A 23,620-nucleotide genomic window follows, 5' to 3' on the forward strand; every position below is an offset into this window, starting at 1 on the left:
AACTGAACGATAGATTGACCAGTAATGAAAATATTGCAGCCTGTCCTATGATTGTTAATGGGGCATTTCTGCTGAGAGAACTGCAACATTGCAACTGAACACCAACAATGTCACCAGTTCAAAGACACTTAAATCACTGTTCTTCTCCTTTCTGATGCTTGCCTTGAGTTTCATCTGTCTTGGCCCATGTTTACATAACTAAATGGATCGGGATGTTGCCATGCTAATTAAATATTTGCATCAACAAGAAGTTGTACCTAATAACGTGGCCAGTGTATAATACAAAACACATTTGAAGTACAGGTACTTCAAATGTGTACTCAGCTAGCAGAATAATACTAATAACCTTCACAGAAAATACTTTTTTTTTTGGATTTGTTTACTCCACAGCAATGAGGTCATCACAGCACATTTCATTATATGAAATTTTAACCATTGGTTGTGTGTGTGTTTGTGTGTGTGAGAGAGAGTGTACTTTATTTCTTACCCATTTTCTGGCATAAACACTGACCTTGTCAGGACCAATAGTCGTCATGGACACCAAAACCTGGTACTAATGAGACATAACCTGATTTGTGAGGAACTGGTTAAGTTTAGGGCTAATATTTAAATTGTGATTACATTAAGGTAAGGATTGGGCATTAACTGGTTATGGTTAAGGTTAGCGATAATAGTTTGTTAGGCTGTGTTGAGGTCAAACAGCCGTTTGCCTTTTGTCCGAGTCCGTTAATGTGGTGAAAGGAGGACCAGGAGAAGACGGAGTAAGAATTATACAGATTTATTGCGCAGTTTGCAAAGTGTGGAGAATAGTTCAAGTACAGTACATGTATCAATGTCGTGTACAAGAAGAGTCTGCTCATGTCTAGGGGTGTTATCCTATATAGTCTTCAGATGGGTTGCCGCCTTATTTGTGTGTGCGTCAATGTAGCATGAAAAACAGGAGGCAGAAGTTAGGGGGAGTGAGTGCATGATTATCCAAGGCCGTTTGTGAGGATGTGTGTGTGTACGTGAATTACCCAAGGCCGTTTGTGAGGGTGTGTGTGTGTGTGACTGCTTCAACAAGTATAAATATATGTGAACAAGTCCAGATAAAGTCATGTTCGTGCGACTAGGGTGTTTTTGAGAAAGTGTAACTATGTGTATTATATGTTCTGTGCTCATAGCTGTCCAAATGAATAGAATCAATACAAATCGTGAAATAAGAGACAGACCTCCAGCTATGGGTTGTATGCAGGAACTTGCAGGTATATTTTTAAAGCCCACATAGACCGGAAGCTCCAATTAACGTCATTACCTCGTTTATGAAACCCTAAAGTTTCAGAACAAACAGTTCAGCCACTGCTGAGAAAATAGTGTTGTATTGTTTTCCTGGGCTCTGCGAAGCGGATCGGCACTTCCGTAGTTTGATGTCGTCATCAGAAATCCTCACCACTCCTCTCACCACCGTAGCGCCTCCTGGTGCGGGCACTAGTCCGGGCACATCCGGTTGCGTACATTCAACCGCAGAAGAAGAAGAAGAACTAGTCTCGTTGTAGCTGCTGAGATGCAGAGCATCCACCGTGCCAGAGGGGGAGCTTTGTATCTGAGAGCTGGCCTATCTATTACGTCACTTCCAGGTACCTGGCCAATCACAGGACAGTGGGAAAGCTCTCGTTGGCTGGCCAATCACAACACAGTCCACATTCTCGGGGTGTGATTTTGGTCTGAAACAACGCCGCTGACGAGAGCGTCAGTGAGGAGATATTTTGATCGGCTCGTTTGCAGCGATTAGGAGGATTTTAACCATGAAAACAAGTTAATATATGTAAGTAGACCTCCATAACTAACATATATGTGTGATACAAGCATTCTATGTCACCTTTAAAATAGGCGCCCCAGTGGTAGTATAAATAACAGCAACAACATCAACTTCAGTGAGATTTCCATCGGCAATTTGATTTGTGGTTAAAGCATTGTACTTTGGGGTGATAGATACAATACATATTAGACTTTTACACATTGACAGCATTGGACCAGCCACATTGACTAGCTTGGACCCTGAAGTCTTAGCCCTAAAGAAATAAGTCAGACAGAAAATATACTCAAAATCCATCAGGCTGGAGCTACATCATCCATAATGACTGTAAATACTGTAAATGGACAATCAACTGACAAATGATTATGTTACTACTGAGGATCAAAACTAAGTAATTCAGAGGCTCATACAAGTTCTCAAAAAAGCCAAAACTGCTAACCCACCAACTACAGGGGACACTGTACCAAGGGACCAAGGGAAACTGCCTGCACAGTTAGGAAGAGTGCAGTGGGCATGTTGAAGCCAGTGGGCATACCAGAAGGTTTACAGCAGGGCCGCCATCAGTGGGACCACTGAAAGTGAACCGTCACCTGTGTGATCGCGTCGTAAAGTTTGTCCTTTGACTTGAGCTCCAAAAGAAGTCCTTTCTCTATGGACATCAGTACCAAAGCTCCCAGGCAATCCTTTCTGGTACTGTTTCTGGCGTGCGTCTTGATTCGCTTCAGAGCCGAGTAAGACCGCTCCACGGGGAAGGTGGACACGGGAATGGTCAGCACCAGGCAGGTGAGGGGATACAGCTCGTTAGGTGTCAGAAAGTGCAGCAGGTCTGATGGGCTCCTTGCCTCAAAGTTTGCCAAAGTTTGTACATGATTGTCAGTTCAATCTTGAGCCTGGGGAAGTCAAAGTGCAGCCCATAGTTTTCACTGTGCAGCTGTCGGTACGCTGTGCGCACGTCTCCAACTAATAAGAATTTTTGGTCTTGAAATGCCTTTCCACTTTCATAACCTTTTCTTTTAATTTCAGTTCTGGAGTTGGACTTCCATTTTTATGTTACTTTTTCTGTGAAAGGCCGCCTTGACAAAGGCAATGCTATCAAGCTAGCCACAACATCGCTCTCTCAACCTCTCTCAGCACTCTGGGGGGCGTGTCGTGTAGTGTGTCTTTGGTCTGCAGTTAGACCTGCGCTCATTTAAAATCAAACCGTGATTGGTCAATTTGCCCATCACTCTCCAAACCAAAACACATAACACGGACGATTGGAAAACATATTTCAGGACAGTAATCCTTTCATTGCTAATGGGAACTTGACAGTATGTGGAAAATGACATAGATTTTTTTAAATGTATATATATTTAAATGTCATTTAATTTAATACAATACATTTAATACATTTTCTTGTAAGCGTAGAAGGCTCTGAAGGTTCCCCACTGCTATTAGCTTATTAGCCTATTTTGCTAGCATTCAAAGCTAACTCAGCTTACACTGAAGGCTTACATTCATTGTTTTAAACTTGGAAACTGTGACAATTTATCAAGAGTGCTAGAGCTATTAAACTAGTGCTCGTAGCTCTTGGACTACACGTGAGAGACTATGCCACTTTTTGATTACTTTTTCCATTCCTTGCGCTATTTCCCGAATACCTGCCCGCTGTCTTGTTTTCCTCCTGAGACTGAGAGATAGGTTAAAGCTATTTCGATTAAAAGGGAAAAACTTATATAAACTGATTTATATTGTTTAAAGGGGAAGGATGTTTCAACTAAATATAAACTTTTTATTCAAAAAATCAATACTTATCTAATGTTTGATTATTCTTTTGATTATTTGATGATTTATTTATTATTTTGATAATTCTTTTTTTATTTGAATATTATACATAAAAGATAAATATTGGTAATCACTTACACAGTTATATATTTGATTCATTGTAGTATTTCAAATTCATTTGTGTCTATTGTGTAAATTGTGCTAAAATGGTTAAGTAAACTTAGCCTAATAATAGTAAGCATACGGGACATAACAAATTAATAAAGGGACTCAAGAAAGGTTAAAGGTAAGCTAAGTTATTTGATTCAAAGAACTCAGGGCCCTTCCCTGATTAATATAGGGATAACTGGGCTACATGAAGAAAAATGATTTTAACTTTAACCTCTCTCTCTTTTCGTCGCAAAGCACCAGAGCAAGGAGCTGTAGTATTTGTACATAGCTTGCATACACTGCTTTGTTTGTTGAACACTGAGTTACCTTGTATTTATATACCGACCTTGAACACTGTTACAAGAAGAGAGACAAATAGACTATGGACCATCGTATCATGAATGTGTGTTACGTGCATGTGTGCCATTTACCCACATTCAGTGAGATGTTCACAGCTGAGGTAAACAATGAGGAAAGCTGTGTTTGTTCAAAGAGAGAGGTGCAGTGCATTACTAGGCCGTTTTTATAAACTGGTGTTGTAACAGAAACATGCTTTATGCTGGCTATATTGCCATTTTCATTAATATAATGATGTGTAAAGTGACATTGAATTAATTTATTCTGACAACATTAAAAGACAACAATTAATAACAATAAGAAATATGAAGCATTTGCAACACCATAACAAAATGTTGGGGATCAGCTCATTCAAGATGGAGTCACATGCATCTTGGATGGAGAACACATGGCCCCTTGCTCAGAGACAAAGAGTGTCATAAAACTCAGTCAATAAAGATCCCTTATCTTCCACACATCAGTGGGAAACCCACCTCAGTGGTCACTTTGAGACATGTGACCCCCATGTAACAGGGAATACAAAAGCCAGGTTTCCCCTCCTTCCTTCTCTTTTCTTCGCTCTTCTCCATCTCACCGGAGGACACAGGCTCCTCTGCTCTCCCCTGCCCTTCTGGGTGCAGGAAGGACACAGACCTCAGCTCTTCGACTGAAGACCCTTCAGCACAGAGCTTAACAAGCTTCCAGCAGCAAGAGACCCTCTCTGCTGATCTTCGAGCAGGCCTGCTCACAGCAGCCTGCTATCCTCCCATCAGAGGCAGCGACACCAGAGCCTGCCTAAGGATCAACCAAGGATCCAGAGCCAGGTTAGCTCCAACTAGCTAACTTTGTGAGGAGGAACCTGAGCCACAGACACCAGAAACACAGTCAACCATCTACTGTTCCTGGACCAACAGACAGCACCTCAAAAGGACACTTTGGCATCTTTTAAGGACTTGGTAACGCAACTGGGCCTAGCATAGCATTACACTGCTTGGCTAAGCATAGATGAAATGTTGTACTGAGCTTACTTGCTCACATAAAGTGTTGTTGTAATGTCTAGATTTAGGTTAATATGATGTTAGTGATGTCCATGCTTCTTAGCTCTCAGCTCTAGATGTGCATGCTTCTAACCACTCATCTAACCTGACATCTCACTTTACAAAAGTAGTTAACCAAGAAACACAGCAGCCATGCGGTCAAGAAGCCATCTTTGATTCCGCCATCTTGTTGTAGTTTCTTCGTCAACCGCCATCTTGATTTGTAGTCTACCTCTATCTGACTTGACCATTTGACCTGCATACACACAGACTCTCTCTTTTTCACACACATACACTGTATATAGTTACATTTAGTAAATATTCTTGTTTATATCTTTGATGTCTTTTTAATAAATGTTTTATAAAATATACAGTCTGGTCTGATTAATATTGCACAAGTGTGTATATTGCCAACCTCTTCCCTGTAGAAATCCAATCCTTCAATTCACCTAACTATTGATGTAGTATTGTGATTTATCAATTATTAAGTTAATTATTAATCATAATCCAAATTGGAAGTCGGCTTAATTTATGAGACTGTTTTTGGAGGTTATGAATTAATGGTTCATTCAGAACCGATTGTTCTCCTCTGTTTGAGAGGAGTGGTGCCCCGATTTGAGTTTGACTCAACTTTTTATAAGAAATTAATTATTCCATAATTAATCAATTATTAATATTCTAAATTCATAACCAATCACGCCCCTAATCCCAACAAAAACAATAGATGGAATTGAAGCAGAGAAGAAAGTAGAAGTGTGAATGCATTACACCCTACCCTGTTGTTACATTATACTTTTAAACTTAAATATTGAATACAAATTTTAAACTGTTATCATATTCAAAGGAGAAGATCTACATGTTCTGCAGTTGATAAATGTAGCACTTTCTTTATAGGGCCGTTGGGTGGACATCAAACAACATAACACCAAACAAATTAGTCGATTCAAGAAAAGAGACTGGAAGCACAGACACTTGGGTTTGTTTAGACTGCAGCTCAAATCAGATTTTTTAAGCATATCCAGATTGTACCTAGCTTAATTTCTAAACAGCTAAAAAACACATTAGATCCAATTTTCCCAAAGCTGATTCAAACCACATACAGAGGTGGTTTTCGAAGGTGTTTCTGATCGTATTTTTACAGATGCGTTTCAATCTGAACTTCTCGGTCACTCAAATAGGATCTCAAACTGTCTTCTGGCTTCCTCCCACAGTCCAAAAACATGCAGTATGGGGATTAGGTAAACTGGCGAACTGTCCAGGGTGCACACCGCCTATTGCCCGCAGCACAGCACCCCCCACAACCCTCCTAATGCTAGACTGTTGTCATAGTAATAAAGGTAAATGGTGAATTGAAAAGAAGTTCACATAACAATGTAAAGTTGTGTTTTTCAATGCCTCAAACTCTCAAATAAATATTGGTAAAACAATTATGGTTAATCACACAAAGTAAGAACATGTACACAAAAAAAGCTTGCTGTATTTACTGTATTAGCTTACTGTGAAAGTATACATAAACAAATGAAACAAAAGTTAACAAATGCTGGCACAACAATATAAATAGAATACATTATATACATTTATTGGCTATAATTGTTTAATTTTTTTCCACAGTAGGTAGTGCAGCCTGAAGCCAGTGTAGGTGATTTATACTTATGCGTCGCATCCACAGCTACAGTAAGGCATGGATTGAATGACGCGTGAGTGAGAAGCTTGGTGGAGGCGACGCACAAGAATAAAACTTGTTACTTTACATGACAAAATAACCACAACTGTGTGAGATAAAATTCTGAACTGCCTTATGGCAATCTCAGCTGACATATAGAAACAAACAATCTTTCAACCATTCACTCTCACACCCATGATTAATTTAGAGTGACCAATTTACCTTATCCCCATATTGCATGTTTTTGGACTGTGGGAGGAAGCTGGAGAACCTGGAGAAAACCCACTCAGAACATGCAAACTCCATGCAGAAAGGCCCTTGCTCCAACCAGGGCTCAAACACGGGTCTTCTTGCTGCAAAGGCAAGAGTGCTAACCACTACACCAACAATGTGGTTCCGCTTGTGAGTCAAAAATCTAAAATGTTGCCCTGTATTACTTCAACCTAACCCTAACCTCAGCCTAACTTTAAAACATGTTTTCACCTTAACATGTAGTAATTTACTTTATGGTGTCTTGATTGTTGTCCCCATAAGGAAGACAAGTCATAATGTGACTGTGTAAACAGATTTATGTCCCCACAACATAAGGGATACCAGCAAACACACACACAGACACACACACACACACACACACATTCATACACTTTCACTCTGCTGTAAGTTGCCGACGTGAGTCCTTGGAAAGTGCAGTATTCAATTTGTAACTATTAAGGAGACAAGGACACAGCCCTTTATGTGAGCAGCCACAGAGAGAAAATGGAGGCAGTCACTATAGCAACCGCCAGGAGAGCGCCCAACAAATCAACAAACAATGCAGTACAAGACTTTTCCAGAGGAGCCATTTAATGCAAAGCCTTGAATCATACAAAGTTGTCCTCTTAAGTTTCTGAGACCTGTCTTGGAGCGTCTAAGGCCCCAAGTGTTTGGTAAAAAAAAAAAGGAAAAAAAAACTTTTGTTTTTCTCCACACTTGTCTTTCAAGGCCTGCTTGGGTGAATTTGCCAAAGAGCTGTCTTCTTGGGTCATGGCAACCTCAGAGTTTCATTTGTGTGATCAGCCTTCAGGAAATGCTCACTGCTGCAGAAGAACATAACACAACAATACTCGCTTTCTGAAAACACTTTGTGTTTATTAGAGCAATCTCCTCATATTGAGAAACTTCTCCATAGTAGATTAAACACAGGTAGAAATGTTTCTTTCCTGCAAAGATTATGAGAAACACTGAATATTTCACCTGTTAAAGGGAAGTTTAAATGTAAAAGACTTCATTTAACCTTCCCCACTTAATTTCAGCATGTTGCTCTGACATTCCCATGCCCCTCGTCTGAGTAGCTTCTTTGGTTCTGACCATGCTCTAAATTTCCACACAAAGCTGCAGCAGACTGATGCTGTCTGACTCGAACTGTCTGGGTGTCACGGCAATTTGTATGAGATTGCAGACCGAATCTATGCGTGTGTGAGTGTGAATGAACAGTTAATATGCCTCTACAGGACAGAATAATGCTGAAATAACAAGGTTGAGACAAACACAAATGTTCCCAGGATACTGTGTTTTGTGATACATATGTTCATTTCCTTGAAGTTATGTGATAGGGCTGAGAAAAGAGCCTCCCCATGCAGAACCATTTTAAAATGGGAACAGGACCAGCAGGCACAGGACCAGAGAAAGAGTCTGCTGCAGATCACACAAAATTAAGAATGAACTTGACTTTTAAAGTTGATTCGAGTGACTTCATGCTATAGCTTCTAGAAATCCAGTCTACAAGTGTTTTTGATGTTAAAGCTTCAACACCACATTCATTAAAGTTTTTTATTACCCTTTGACACCCATTTGTACACCAATTTCCAATTTGAAATATAATTCTTCACATTTTTCCCACCAATCGAATGTGAAAATGTTGACCTGAACCAATCACTAGACATTCAGTCTTATCAGTGTCAGCTGCAGAAAGTTGAAGGCCATCCATTCTTTGATGGCAGCAAGACAGCGGTGCAACAAATTTAACAACTGGGTTTAATTTGTGAAACAATTGGAAGCCAGCACAGAAGTGACAAATAACATGGTAGAAGAAGAACATATACAAAAAAATGTATGCAAAAATATGGTCCAAACAGCCCTTGTCCAAAATACATTAAATATAAAAGGCTTATTCTAAGGCTACAAAAACTACACTATGTTTGAAGCGATGATACACTTCTACAAACAATAAATTATACTAAATGTTACTCACTGGACTTTTGACTTCCTCTTCTACTTCTGGTTAAATTATCAGAAATAAAACAAGTATCTTAATGAGTTGGTTTCACTGCTGACCTATGTGCGCAAATCATGGTTGTAATTAGGCCATAAACTGGTCTCAATGGTGTTTGAGGTTTTATAGAAATATAGCAAGACATCCTTTCTTTGCTCTGTCAGAAGGAAAATGGCGGAGTTGCACGCTACCTTGTGCAAATTTGGAAAACAAAGGAAGAAATAGAGGACCGGTGATCAACACAAAGGGTGACAGCACACTGTAGCTGTCTTTTCAACTCTGTGCTTTTGCAACAAGACATAATGCAATCTCTACTTCAGACGGAGGGATTGTTATAACCTGCGCTGGCTGGGCCTTGAGCAGGAGAAGAGACAGGCTGAGTGAAGGCTGTTTATCCCGTGGCGTCCTTGATATAAACATGTGAAAAATCTCTCTGTTTTCTCTCCCAGCTAAATCAATACAAAGACATTTGGCCTCTGAACAATGTTGTAGCACTACTGCAAAAGTTTTTCATCCTGCCTCCATTCACTGCCGCGTCCTTCAACGAGACAGACCATGGGACACTGATGTCCTGCTCACTGCTATTTCATTAATGTTGCCATGCACTCAATGTCATCCTTTCTTTACACCAAAGACAACCTTCGACGAGGACCTTTGCATGACAGTGCGAGGGTATTTTGTTAGGTGGCTACACCAGAACTGCCTGAATCTTTGGACCTGAAGTCAGAAAACCTTCCTGGTTCTCTTAAACAAATTCCCTCATTTTGACAAGATATTTGCTTTGTTTCTCTCTGGTTAAAATCCCCTGTAATTACCTTTGATTTTCTCAGAACCCCTGTCCTCCTTCCCTCTCCCTCAGGTATTAGTCAACCTTAACCTGTGATTCCTCTTAGGAGCAATTAAGATAAAACTCTAATTCCTCTGCTGTATTCCGACCTGTCTTTTCTCAGTCTTTCATTCACTGACCTCCACTCCTCTCCTTCCTCAAATCACCCCACCACCACCACCACCACCAACACCACACTTCCCCTTCTCCTCTCCCTGTTGCTCCCCATCCTCCTTCAGTGACAGAGGCAAGGAGAGCATTGAGTCATGACATCATAATTCACCAGCTCCTGTTTTCACGGTTAAATCAATATCAGTGTGTCCGAGTCAAGGTTGGAAGCTGGCCTTCACAGCTCAGCTCTTCCGACTTTTTTCCCTCATAGAAAATCATATAAATTTTCCCTAAAATAATTAAGCCTTCAGATCTGTCGCTGGCCTATATTTTTTACTGGCTCCTGTCTGATAAACAGCTCTGCCAGAGAGTCAAGGTAATACTGAGAATAGAACTGGGCTCTGATTCCTTGTCTGTCTGTGCCTCCTCTTTTCAGTTTTTCTTTCTTTCTAACAATTAAAGGGATAGGTCATGTTAGTCAAGTGTAGTTGTATGAGGTATTGACACTTTATCCACACTGACTTCATTGTGTTTGCTGCTGAGAGGGCAGCTGTCTCCCTGAACCAGCCTGGGACCTGGATGCTCGCTCTCACTGAATTTTTTTTTTTTAGCAGGGACAAAAGTAAAACCTTATTTTAGCCACTTAACAAAGGGCTCGCACATTAGACAGTTACTGCTCACTCTTCTGTACCAAAGTCAACAGTGAAAATCTGTGTGTTTTGAGCTTGTGGAGACACAGGGGCTGCTGATCTACTGCTGCCTTTAGGTAAATCTGAACAAAGAACTTTAAACACTGCATTCACAAGATAACACATTTGAATTTACTGATGCAGACACTGCAAGCTCTTCATGCAAGGTCATTAAAGTTAACAAAAACGAATTAAATAATAAAAACTAACATTGAAAAATACATTTTTGTTGAGTTATAACAAAAAACCCGCCAACTAACTGAAACTGAATTGTGTGTTAACAAAACTAGCGAAAAATGTGCTTAGTTTTCCATCCATCTTCTACCGCTTTATTTTGATGGATGTCGACGGGGGAAAACTTGGGGAACGAGTTCCAGACGGACAGCGACCCCAAACCTGTGACGACTTCTGGTCTATTGAGCTGTCACTCCAAAACTCAGTAGCCAATTTGCAGGCAGCTTCCTAAGCAAAAAACAAAAAACCACAGTGCAAAGAACAAATCAGGGAGCACAAAGAACAAGTGTATTTTCAAACAATAAAATACAATATTTTTAAATGATTCTATCCATATTTATTTTGCTTCTTGTTGTTTGATTTGTGAAAAGTGTTGTTTGAAAATATGGACACAAATCTAAGAAGTCGGAGAACCCGGAAAAAACCCACGCACACATGGGGAGAACATGCAAACTCCATACAGAAAGGGCCTCGTTCTGACCGGGGTTGCAGGCAATAGTGCTAACCACCAACTGTCAGCACAACCTATAGGCAATCTAATGAAAAAGATTTTTCAGTGACTTTATACACACACCTGAGCAAAAGTACTTTTTTTTTTATTGAATTGGATTTGTGAAATTTGGAAACATGTCAAAGTTCAAAGTTTGTGGGCTAAAATGTCTCATGTTTAATGCTTTATTTCTTAACTTTAACTTCAGTAACTTAAGTTACTTTCTGTCATAGTCTGGTATGGTTTGTAGTACAAAATATTGTACTAAAGTATTGTACTGTAGTACAGTATCAGAATGATGGGGACAGCGGGAAGGGGTGTGTTTTTGAACTTTGTGCAGAGCTGGTCCAACACACAAGCAAACTAAGGCATGGGTCATACGTTTCATGCTCTGTCTGCAAAGAGCCTCTATGCATTTCCACATTTCCACTGTTTTGACCTAAACAACTGGACTGGAAGGTGTTGTGCAGGGACAAGACATTTGAGCATGTGCACAACTTTGGTGCATAGGGGAGTGCTCGTCAATATCCATGTAGGGTCCATGTGCACCACAGCAGAGGTCACCAGAGAGACGTTTATTTTTCATTCATTTTTAAAGCATGTGTAACTTCTGGAGATTTTTGTTGTTGATGCATTTATTCTGCCTCTATTTGGTCTTCATGGCTAGAAATGATGCTAAAATGAATGATGTGTCCTTTGTTGCAAATGGGGCCCTGTCAGGCAATACTATCAGACCTGACTGAGGGAGCATGTGTGTGAATACACTGACAGTGCACAGGTGGGCGGGGACAAGAAGAGTTTTTCTGGGAAACAGCTGAAAGGCTGAGTTTTTTTGAGCTGTGGAATTCACATCTGAAACTTTTCATGGGGGTTTCTTTGTATTTTCAGTCATACTAATTAATGTTGCCTCCGTCTGTCTTGACACAAATCAAATCAGTTACTGTGTGCAGTGCAGGAATGTCACTGGGCTACACAAGGACTAAACATCCACACTCTGAAACACAGAGTCCTGTGGCGTTGATAGGCAGCACTGCAAGAAGTTTTTTCGTTGATTTTAAAAGTTATGTACAACAGTTTTAAGTTAATATACAATATATCTCAGTGCTTATTCAAAAAAGTAGCCATGCTCATTATTATAATAAAACTGAGGACACACATAATTGAATCATTAGACCTGCAGTAGAGATAGTAGATACACAGTCCTGATCAGACGGAAAGACAGAGGAGAGGAGGTGTGGAAGAAGGAGGTGCCTGAGTTCGAAGAGGCGGAATATACACAGACAGAAGCAGCTGTGTGACCACTGAGACAGACAGAAGCTGATATAATCGTGCTGCCCTTCAGTCGGGGCTATCAGGGGATAAGAAAACAACGCTACCTGTCACTGACCTCCGGCGCTTCAAAGCGACAGCGGGACGCGCCGAGCTCCAGCTCATGAAGAGCGGCTATGGCCACGCTGGAGGGCTGCCGCTGCCGAAACAACAACAGCATCCTCTACAGCATCCTTAAGAGTGACAGCCTTACGACCACCGAAGAGGACCACCATCCTCATCATCATCATCACCCTCAACAACAACAAACACTGCAGCTTCTGCTCCACAAAACCTCCTCCTCCTCGTGCGTCGCCCCGGGCTCATTGCAGGAGCTCCGGCAGCAGGCGTGCTCCTGTGGCTCGACCCGGCGCCGGGGCATCCTTCGCTCCCCGCAGGTGACCTGTAAAGCCGCGTCGGCTGTTCTGGTGAAGACGCTGCGCTTTGTGAAAAACGTGCCCTGCTTTCGCGAGTTACCGGAGGACGACCAGCTGGTGCTGATACGGAACGGATGGGCTCCCTTACTCGTGCTGGGGCTCGCGCAAGACCGCGTGGACTTTGAGACCACGGAGACCGTGGAGCCCAGCATGCTGCAGCGTATCCTTACCGGCCTGACGGACCGGCAGAGCGAGCCCGTGGCCGGACAGAGCAGAGGGGCAGCCGGGGTCTCTGTCGTGGATATCGAGGCCATCAGAGCTTTCTTGGAGAAGTGCTGGAGTGTGGATATCAGCACCAAGGAGTATGCGTACCTGAAAGGAGCCGTGCTGTTTAACCCAGGTAAGTTCTGGGTTTCCACATGCATCAAACTTATTTGACACCGGTGATTGATTAGAGCGTCAAAAAAAAAGCGTTTTTGTGTATGTGTTTGAATTTGCATTTGAGGTTTGTTTCATTTGGAAAATGTTAAAGTTTTCAATCACTAGACAAACAGATAGATGGACTTTGATGATCATTTTTAATACTTAATAATCTGTTGATTGTTTTCACATTCAATCCTTCAGTTCTTTTTTCTGTCTGAAAATGGGGAACGATTGATTGATTGACGAATGATTTCACTCAAATGTTTTTCTTTGTCCACAAACCACAGACACATTGATATAATATCATTTTTGAATGATTTCTTTAGAAGGAAAGGAAAACCAGGAAATCATTTAAGAAGCTGAGATAACTTGTGTCCATATTTCAAAACAGCAAATTTATGAGGCAATTAATAACTGATTAATTGTTGAAGGCCCAATTGATTAGTGACACATAGATGTATAGACAATGACTTATTTATCCAACACAGCTTGTTGCCTCCCAGACTGGTTTTATTAGTATATCTGGCTTTGTCATCTCCAATATCAATTTACAGTATCAATATTACTGCATCATAACATAACAATTACATCATGCTCTATGTAAACTAACCCTAACCTAACTCTTTTAAATTGTATCTCTAATTTCTCACTTTTATTTTTCCATTTCATGGCACTCCTCCTCCTCCTCCTCCTCTTCCTCTGATGGAGCCAGATCTGGAGGGTCTGCGCTGTCTCCACTACATCCAGTCGCTGCGTCGGGAGGCGCACCAGGCTCTGAACGAGCACGTCAGGCTGATCCATTGTAAGGACACAACACGCTTTGCCAAGCTGCTCATAGCTCTGTCCATGCTGAGGGCCATCAGCCCGCCGGTGGTCGCCCAGCTCTTTTTCAGACCCGTCATAGGCACCGTGGACATAGAGGAGGTGCTCATGGAGATGTTCTACCGGAAATAGGTGGCAGTCGCAGTATATAGCTGCTAAGTGGACTGAAATACTGTAAACTCTTATTGGTAAAGGGAGTGAGGGCAGACGAAGACTGCATTTATAACTGCTGTGTGTGTGGAGATCCTGTGAAATATCCAACACATAACCGACTCTGTGAGTGTGCGTGTGTGTGTGTGTGTGTGTGAGTGAGTGAGTGAATATAGAGAGAAAGAGGGTAAAACACGTGATAATAGGTGACAAATACAAAGCAGCTGCTGGAATTCATAATTTATTTGTTTTATAAAAAAAAGACATTATTTTTCTATAATAAAAATAATACACTCTGAGCTGTTTTGTTTGACTTTACCTCGACCTGCATGTGTGATATCAGCTCTGTCGTGTCCTGCACAGCTCCATCTTAGGAGATAAAATGTCTGTATGTAAAAAAATTATAAGCGCAGAGAACATACAGAGGTGACGAAAAGGATATCACCATGGAGAATCTGACTCAAAGTGATTGACGTCAGCTGCTTTTCACAGAGGATCCTTATATCAAGGATCAACTAAGATGAGAAGGTGACAGTCTGGGTTTTCACATCAGCTGTTCACTGCCGGTACAGCAGGTGAGTCAGAGAGCTGAAGAATTTCAGAGTTGTGCGAGTACTTCTTCGAGATGATTGTGAAATAGCCAGGTTAGACCACCAGAGTGCAACAGTACACCACATGAAGCAATTGTGCTTCATCATCACCCTTCCCACACACCCACTGTCTCTCCACCTTCACACACAAGCAGGTGCAGAGATGGTGCAGTAGATGTGCCTCAAGTCATGTTCCACCTGTCCCAACTCCTGGTCATTGCTATGTTGAATTCTGTGGATTCAGAATAAAATGCTCCCGGCGTTAGAACATATAGGGGAAAGTTGGAGGAATTTCTCAAGACAAAAAAAAAATAAATCTATCTATACCCTGCTGAGGAAACACATCTGGAGGCAACAACAGCTATATTATAATTATATGAATGTTCATCTTGGACATTGGCCTCTTGCTGTTTCAGTACATTCAGTCTGACTAAACATGCATGAGTCCTTGACTGTACATGATTCCTTCCTCCAGCAGCTATCGTAATTAGTCACTGTTCGAAGTCCAGATGGTCTGAGCCTGCTGTGGCTTTGTTTGGACAACATAACCTGACAGGAACCTTACTAGTTTATATTTTGATATACTGCACTCAACTCACTGTTGGATTACAAATATGAAAATAGTTTATTATGTAAAAGTCACTCACTCACCTTCTACCATTTAATCCTCCAAATAGTGCAGCTTAGAAATAGTAACAGCTGGCAAAAAAAAGATATTTGGTTAAAACTCAAATTGCAAACGTATATTCAATTGAAGTGTAATTACTGACTCTTACGTTTAAGGAAACTTACAGTCAGAGGTCTTTAGCTGCTCCGCTATCTTCTAGCGTCTGTGTTGTTCTCATGCTAATTTAAGAACACCTATACTTAATGAAATATCCATTTGAAATCTATAAATGTCATGAGTCACTGATGATGATGGAATATAATGGTTGTTTAATGTCTATGTTTACTACCTATGTGTCTAACATATGGAAACACATAAACAAAGTTAATTTTATTTATAATATATGTTCTATTCTGGCTTTTTGGTCAGAATTTCCAAATAATGGTGTTTTATTTTTATTTTTTACAGTCTTGGCCCAGTTTTTACAGTCTTGGCCCAGTTTGCATGTGATATTTGTTTGTGTTAGTTATTGTAAATTGTCTTAGGTCTTGTCACAAGGAGAGCCACGCATTACACATGTTGTTATAAGACCAGGATGTAAACCTAAATAAAGAGGTGGACATGATAAAGAGATAGAAAACGAAGACAGAAATATACACATTTGCTGATATGTATATAATGATAGGTAGGTATAGCACCACTGGGCCATGAAATGGCATCTTTTGAAATCAAAAAACAAAACACAAAACTGTGTGTATGTGTGTGTGTGTGTGTGTCAGTATTCGGTCTTGAGGAGAAATTCTGTTCCAAACCCATCTCTGAGAGGACACATGACCTTGTGAGGACATTTTGGCAGGTTCTTATCACTTCAAAGGGATTATTGAGTGTAAAGACTTAGATTTAAGATAGAATTTGGTTTAGGTTAGGGGTTAGGTTTAGGCATTTTAGCTGTGATTTTTTTAAGTTTAGGGAAAGCATTGGGTCTATGAATATCCTCCTTAAGGATGCCATACATGTGTGTGTGAGAGAGAGCTGAATGTTTAGATGACATAGAGCCAAGAGGATTCTGTTGTTTGAAATGTTTATAAAGCAGGAGAGTTTCAGCAAACAGCCTGATTAAACTGGTTTCTGATGTAGAGGGAAAACTAGTGTTGGGAACAATGTTATCATCAGACTGATGATTATTCAGGACTGACATAATGAAGCTTGTCTTTATTTAACCAGTGCTGTATCTTTATTAGCCTTTCACCCTCTGTCAGCCGGGATTTGGCTCCAGCCCCCTGAAGGATAAAGTGGTAGACCATGAGTCAGTGAGTGAGTGAGTGAGTGTGTCTTTATTATGTATTTGCTACTGTGGGTAGTCCTATGTTGATGCCATGTGAGCACATTACTGGTAATTCTCACGCACCTCCTGGTGGTCCAATAAAACATTGCAAGAAATGAGACAAACACACAGAGACACCCATGCACATATGCCACTGTGGACTTTGCTCTAAAGATATTCTTATTACCGGCTGCGTCCTCTACATGTTCCCCCTTGATGGGACCTGTTTTCTCTCCAATTAAGTCCTTAATTGCTGTGGGTAATAAAGACTCTATTAATCTGGTGTCTGCTTATAAAACCCCAGCTGTCTGCTTTTTGGAGGCTGCCAGCATGAAACAGTCACCAGCTTCACTGCACCCGACATGTGTGTGCTTGCAGGCGTGAGTGCCTGAAAATGATGACATTTTTTATTAATAAAAACAAAGCCAAAATAAATCCCAGTGGTTGTGGTTGAAATATTTTTTAAGCTGAAACTTTCTTCTTGTGTTTGCATAGTCTGAATCGGTCGAAGCTTTGCAGCACCCTCTGTGCATCTGAGTATGAACAAAAATGCCCACCCTCCATGTCTTTGTTGACAGTGTTTCAGTTACTTTATCCCCTCCTCTGTCTTTAGTTCTGCCAGTGCATCTCTCTTTTTTCCTCTGCCCCAGTTTCCCATTCCCTCTGTTCTCTCCTGAGAGTGACAGAGGATCCGAAAATCTGCTTTCTGTCTCTCTGTTTATCAACGTTCAATCACACAACCAGCCCCTGTAGGGACTGTTTATCCCCAGGAGATGGCACTGTTTGGCAACACTCTAACACAATTGCGTTAATGCTGATGAGCAAGTCAGGCATCAAATGAAACTCTCTGGATTTATGCCACATATACCGTATATTAGGCTTATATCAGCACATTAAAAATGGTGTTTTATTTTTTCCCTATCTGACAGAATAGATAAGGGTAGTGAAGAGAGAGTGAAGGAGGTGCCATGTAATAAATCCCATAATGAAACAGGGACATTTTAATTGTATGGTATGCATTCATGCCTGTAGACCTATAGTGAGCCAATAGAGCCTCCTCACCTTCAATCGTATCGTGACAAAAGTTTAAAAGGTCAGCTTTATATTAGTAGCTCCATTATTACATGCTGTCTAATTGTTGACTTTTTGGACACTGCCTTGACATTGTAGTATTATTCTTGAAAGTGAGCACAAGCATTCGGACTCATCTCTGTCTTGCTGTCCTCAAGCATATGCCTCATGTTGTATCAACTGCAAAGCCTTTCAAACGTCCTCTTTCTGAATCGGTGTGTGGCACAGGAGGAGGACACAAATCCCAAATTGTTCCTGATGATGGTCCCTGCAAAATGTCAAGGATGTGTGCTTGTACAGTATATATGGTATGCACTGTATGAATATGGTGAATGGGAAAACAGTAGTGTTAAGTGCTTTGAGAGGTCATTGAGACGAGAAAAGTGCTATTTAAATACAGAGCACTTACCATTCATGAGCGGAAACTAGCAAAAGATGACAAGTTAGAGCAAATGTAGTGAGAAATGGAGAGAGATAGTTTAGTTTTACTACATAGCATTAAACATGATTTCAGAAAAAATGTAAAATTATTTAAATATAGATATAACAGGAGTCTTCATCTTCTATGTTAGTCAGTATTCCATCAAATACAATGGAGTGCTCTTGTGGAATTAAGAAAAAAATCTAGTAATTCTTGGGTGTGTACAAAAGGAAAAGTAATAAGTGCTATGGTGTCAAAAACTATTGATTTCACTATCTCCGGAAACAATGGCAAATATTTTCAGGGCATGAATTCCTGATTTTTATTCCAGAGTTATTCTACTGTGTAAAATTTTAAAGTGGCTTAGTAACTAAACCCCTGAACGATCTTTCAGGTAAAATAAAGTATATTAGGGTATATAGTAATATTTGTTGATCAGGTAATCTTCACAGTTTAGTGTGAAGTGTTGAAATTATACATGTTGTGATAAAATCTGGCTCTACTGCCTCTAGTCATCAGCTACTACGTTCAAATTTTGCCATTTGCTTTCTCAGTTCACTCCTTCGTCCCCCGACTCTCCCTCCCTTGGCTCTCAGCCCACTTCTTGGCATTCCCCTCCAAAAAAAATCAGGCATTAGATGTAGTGTCTATTTATTTCACCCATTGTAGATTGTTGTGCTTCTCCTGCAACCCCAATTTTTCTATGCCACCCTCACTCATACTTTCATTTTACTTCATTGTTCATGTTATTTGTCTTGTATTTATGTGTGTGAAACAATCTAAATAAGCACAGAGATGTCAAACAGGTGGCCTGTGGGCATGTGATCCACCAATGAATGTCATGTTGCATTGAAAAAAAAGCCTGCAACCTCTTCCTTTAAACACAACTTGTATGGCTGACACACAGCTGTCAGGAAGGTGATAGCATATAGACAGAATATAATACTAACTAGCAATATTTTATTATAATAATAATAATAAGAAGACATTCAGCTGTATCACATTATTATAGTATATAAGTATTACATTCAACATTAAATTACATATATAAGATAGCTTGTGGTTTCCCACGCTTAGATTTATTTCTCTGTTTTTGATAATAGATTTATTTTGCATCAAAAAGTATATTATTGTGAAGTTTACATCATTCCATATCAAAACAAGCACTTTTACTTTGAAATTCTGTAAAATATCATCATGAATATCCTTATTGCAATATTATGATCAAATATTGTAGTATAATTTGAAGCTCATATTGCCTGGTAGTGGTACTGAACAGCTGTTTTTTCAGCTTTTTTTGAATCTGACACCCCTGACTGATCATATGTGGGCACACATTGGTGTCATATTATTATTCTGTTTCAGTCTTGAAGGGTTACTACTACAGCACTCAAACCTTGAAGGCATCACTGGTTGAAGTAATTGCTCATTAGTAAATTAATTATAAATGTCATAAAGGTCGAGAAGCAGCCATAGTGATTGGATGTGTAACAGGTGCCAGCAATGTGTGACTTGGACACAAAAGAAAAAAAACATCAAAAGGAAATCCATGTTTTTAATGTGCAGTGAGAAAGTAAGGGCAACTGATAATGATTGTGTTTCTATAAAGATAGACATTTCTTTCCGAGTGAAAATCGTGTTTATATATGTATATAAATATCTATATTATATATAGAATACATATCTATTTGCTATGCATACTCAAAAAAATCACACCTTCAAATATATTTAAAAAGTCTTTCAAAACACATGTTTTTTTCTTTCCTTAAACATTAACTATCCATATGAACCAAAGTATGGGAATAATATTGTGTTAAAACAAAAGAAAGAAAGGAAAAACATTGAAAATGCTTTACTTTTGAATCTAGAACAGTAGAGGGCTTTTTCTCTTATGTGGGATTCATAAACCATCTTAATCTCTGAACAAACCAGGAATCACGTTGCAAGGATACAAAACCAGCATAACACATACACAAATCCCCTTTCCATGGTAGATGAAATGCAAATAAGTACGACTCCGCAAGCAAAGTCTTTTCTGTTATAAAAATAGAATTCTTTTTAAAATAATCTACAGATTTCTTTTTAAGGTGAGGCATTTCACTATCACTCTAAAACAGCAAGGCTGTTTGTTTCAATAGAAAATACGAAGCTTTAGAGAGAGATCTGCCAGTCTATTGGTCGATCTGATTGGAGAGGACAGCACTGCCCCCCAACTGCTCCACCTGCTGGATCTCACAGGACGGTGCATTTCCACCAGCTCCTCCTTCTTTTTGCATATTCAATGATTTTTTTGTTTCCTAAAAGAGAAAGTTTCCTTTTAAACTAGATACACCTCTTATAGGAAAAAAAGATGTTTCAGCTCCTCAAAGCTCCTGAAATGTCCAGGCGTGTCCAAAAGTGTTAAAAAATGTTCTCTTAAACTACACAAAGATTCAAAAAACAAACAATAACAAATGAACAAAAAACAGCACAAGTGCATGGACAGAGTGGCTTTTCCAAACAAGCATGTTGAAAACAATCTAAAAAAGAGTAAACAATGGAAAATATACAACTGTGTGTAACAAGTTAAAGCAAAGTCCTGCATTAAAGAAGGCAGCAAACATGATTGAACAAAACAAACAAAAGATCAAAACAGGAAAAACACTGATGCTACAAATAAATCCAAATATATGTACAAGACCCTGTTTTCCTTGTGTTTGTATATATGCACATTTGTGAGTGTACATTATACATACAAGTACACAATTGCCATAGTGCGTTGGTTTCTTAAATGTGGAGTTCTTGCGAGTCCATCTCTCACTAGATGTTGAAACAGTATATATATATATATATATTTATTTTATCTCCTGTAGTTTCACATAGAAAACAGTTACTCAGGTGTTGTCCTCTTGAAAAAAAAAAAAGTAAAACAAAGAGTAGGAGTGTCCAAAAAACCTGCCGTATCTCCATCAAGAGCTGCTAGTTCACTGCAGTTGGACCAAATGGATCCTGAACACTTTTCACTGAAACCACAAGCTTGAACTCTTTCCCTTCCTTAGAGCTACCAGACTGAACCAAGCCATGTCTGACCCTGATTGATCCTTCTCCGACCAGCTGATGTCGAGTCTGTTCGCTATTACCAGATGACGCTGGAGATGCTGGTTTCTCGTGGTAGCAGAGGGAGCATGGCGTTGTTAGCGTGCGCCTCCTCAAGGCTGTGCTCTCTGCTCTTCCCCGGAGGCCTCTGTCCATTCAGCAGTGTTAGTGGGATGTTGCAGTAGGTGTGCTGGTTCCCCAGAGAAGAGAGAGGTGGCAGGGTCCCTCCTGGGGGTATGTCATACTCGTAGCTGCGGTAGTAGTGTTTCTGCCTCATGGTGGTGTGGTAGGTGTTGTGGAAAGAGGAACGCAGCTCTGGGTGGGCGGTGGCCATGGCGGTGGTAGTGGCTGCTGCCATGGAGATGGCAGAGACGGTCTGTAGCTCTCCGAAGGGACCCTGCTCGCTGACGTCCAACGCCGGCTCGTGGGTGAGCATGGGCACTGTGCGTCTGAACGGCATCTCATACTGCAGCTTCTTCCAGAACTTGGAGTTGAGCTTGTTGCTCTTGGGGCCATGCCACTTGATGACAGTGAGGGTTTTAATGGTATGCTTAAGAGCCTCTACCTCCTGGTAGTTCATGATGCCACGCAACTCAGCGCACTCAATCAGGATGACTTTGATCTCGCCAGTCACCAGCATGTTGCGCAGCCTAGTCTCAAGCTCAAAGATACTCCAGCCTCTCCGCACCACATAGTTGGGTGTCATGACTATAATGAGGCGCTTGCTCTGGTCGACACAGCGTGCCACATCCTCTATGTAGGCTGCAGGGGAAAAAAGGTTCAAAAGGTAGGTTAATTAATGCACCTTAAGAGGTGTTGAGCAAAGACAGTATAAAAAAAAAATCACATAGTCTTCCTATTTGGAAAGTGAAACCAAGGAAGTAGGACAGCCACCAGAGGGCGACTCTGCTGGTTGCAAAACGGACTCAAATGGAGCTCTATGGTAAAATGAGCCTATTTCTCACTTCATTTATATCATCAAACATTTTCTTGAGAGGTTCATGCCATCATTAGTTTTAGGTCTTCAATAGCACATTATGTCAACTATAATGAGACATAATGTGTCTATGCTCCCAGTTATGTTCCAGTAAAACAGACATGGCAAATGTGAGTGGACACCAGTGTGAGTAACAGCTGGTATCGTCCAACAGGTGCCTGGTTGCAGGTGATGTCTGTGAAGCGACATGTAGACGATCAAATCGCAAATCTCTAGGCTAAAAAAGGGACTTTGTTTTGCAGCCGGAAGACTACGTCCATTTTTATACACAGTGTGGGTTTTTGAGGTAAGGTTACACACAACCACAACACTGAACAATGATGGATGAACACACAGCATCAAACACAACAACACAAGACGATGACAAGAGGACATTTTGTCTAGCTTAGTGTACTTTACAGTGCTAACAGGAAGACACAGGGACTATAAATATGTGTGCAGATGTACAGTATATGCACAGAACATGTGTGTCATGAGTCTTGAGCAGTGTATTAAGTATTTCTGTGTATATAATGTGTTATAATATTTTAATCTACACTGGGTGGAGGTCAGACCCAAAAGACAAGGCAAAATGCAGTGGTGGGATGTGATATGAGTCATTTTACTTTGTTACTGTATTCACAAGTATATTTTTCAAGTATCTGTACTTTGATACATTCCTCTTTCCACCTACCACACCACCTGAAGGAGAGTTGGTTTTGGATACTATTTTTGAATTTGTCCTTTTAAAAACTAATTTGATTTACTGATCCAGTCAGCAAGGGCCGAAACATTGGACCTTCCCCCCTTCAACGAGAGCAAAGCATGCCAACCAAAAACAAAACAAACTCAAAATATAACTCAAATAAAACTATTAAATTCCAAGATGTATTATTTCATTTTGTAATATAATACTAATAAGATAAGATTACTAGAAATAAAAACAAGATAATCTCATCTTTGTTATTGTCTTATGTAACTGACAGTGGTCGTATTAAGAACAATACCCTTTCAAATAAAAGTGTTTTCAGCAGCATCATGTGCAGCATTCTTTGCTATTCTTGTATTAATGAAATGATCCAGTAGACACAGTTAATAGACCATTGCATGGATACACTCAACAAATACTC

At 40.2% G+C, this 23,620-nt stretch overlaps 2 protein-coding genes across 6 annotated transcripts in view; one reads left to right on the top strand and one right to left on the bottom strand.

Moving 5' to 3' along the window:
* Positions 1-12,627: 12,627 nt before the first annotated feature.
* On the top strand, positions 12,628-14,705 carry nr0b1 (nuclear receptor subfamily 0, group B, member 1). The gene is made up of 2 exons (XM_058622519.1): positions 12,628-13,431; positions 14,167-14,705. Exons 1-2 carry the CDS (start codon positions 12,792-12,794, stop codon positions 14,406-14,408), a joined length of 882 nt encoding a protein of 293 aa, XP_058478502.1. The 5' UTR covers positions 12,628-12,791; the 3' UTR covers positions 14,409-14,705.
* A 5,434-nt stretch (positions 14,706-20,139) lies between these two features.
* il1rapl1a (interleukin 1 receptor accessory protein-like 1a) overlaps positions 20,140-23,620 on the bottom strand; it is a 172,420-nt gene continuing 168,939 nt past the window's right edge. For all 5 annotated transcript variants that reach the window (XM_058623087.1, XM_058623085.1, XM_058623083.1 and 2 more), the window contains one exon: positions 20,140-22,276. In XM_058623087.1, coding sequence (XP_058479070.1) covers positions 21,555-22,276 — 722 coding nt within the window. In that variant the 3' untranslated portion in view covers positions 20,140-21,554. The remainder of the gene's footprint in view (positions 22,277-23,620) is intronic.

This window comes from Solea solea, chromosome 2 (assembly GCF_958295425.1).
Source record: "Solea solea chromosome 2, fSolSol10.1, whole genome shotgun sequence".
NCBI lineage: Eukaryota > Metazoa > Chordata > Actinopteri > Pleuronectiformes > Soleidae > Solea > Solea solea.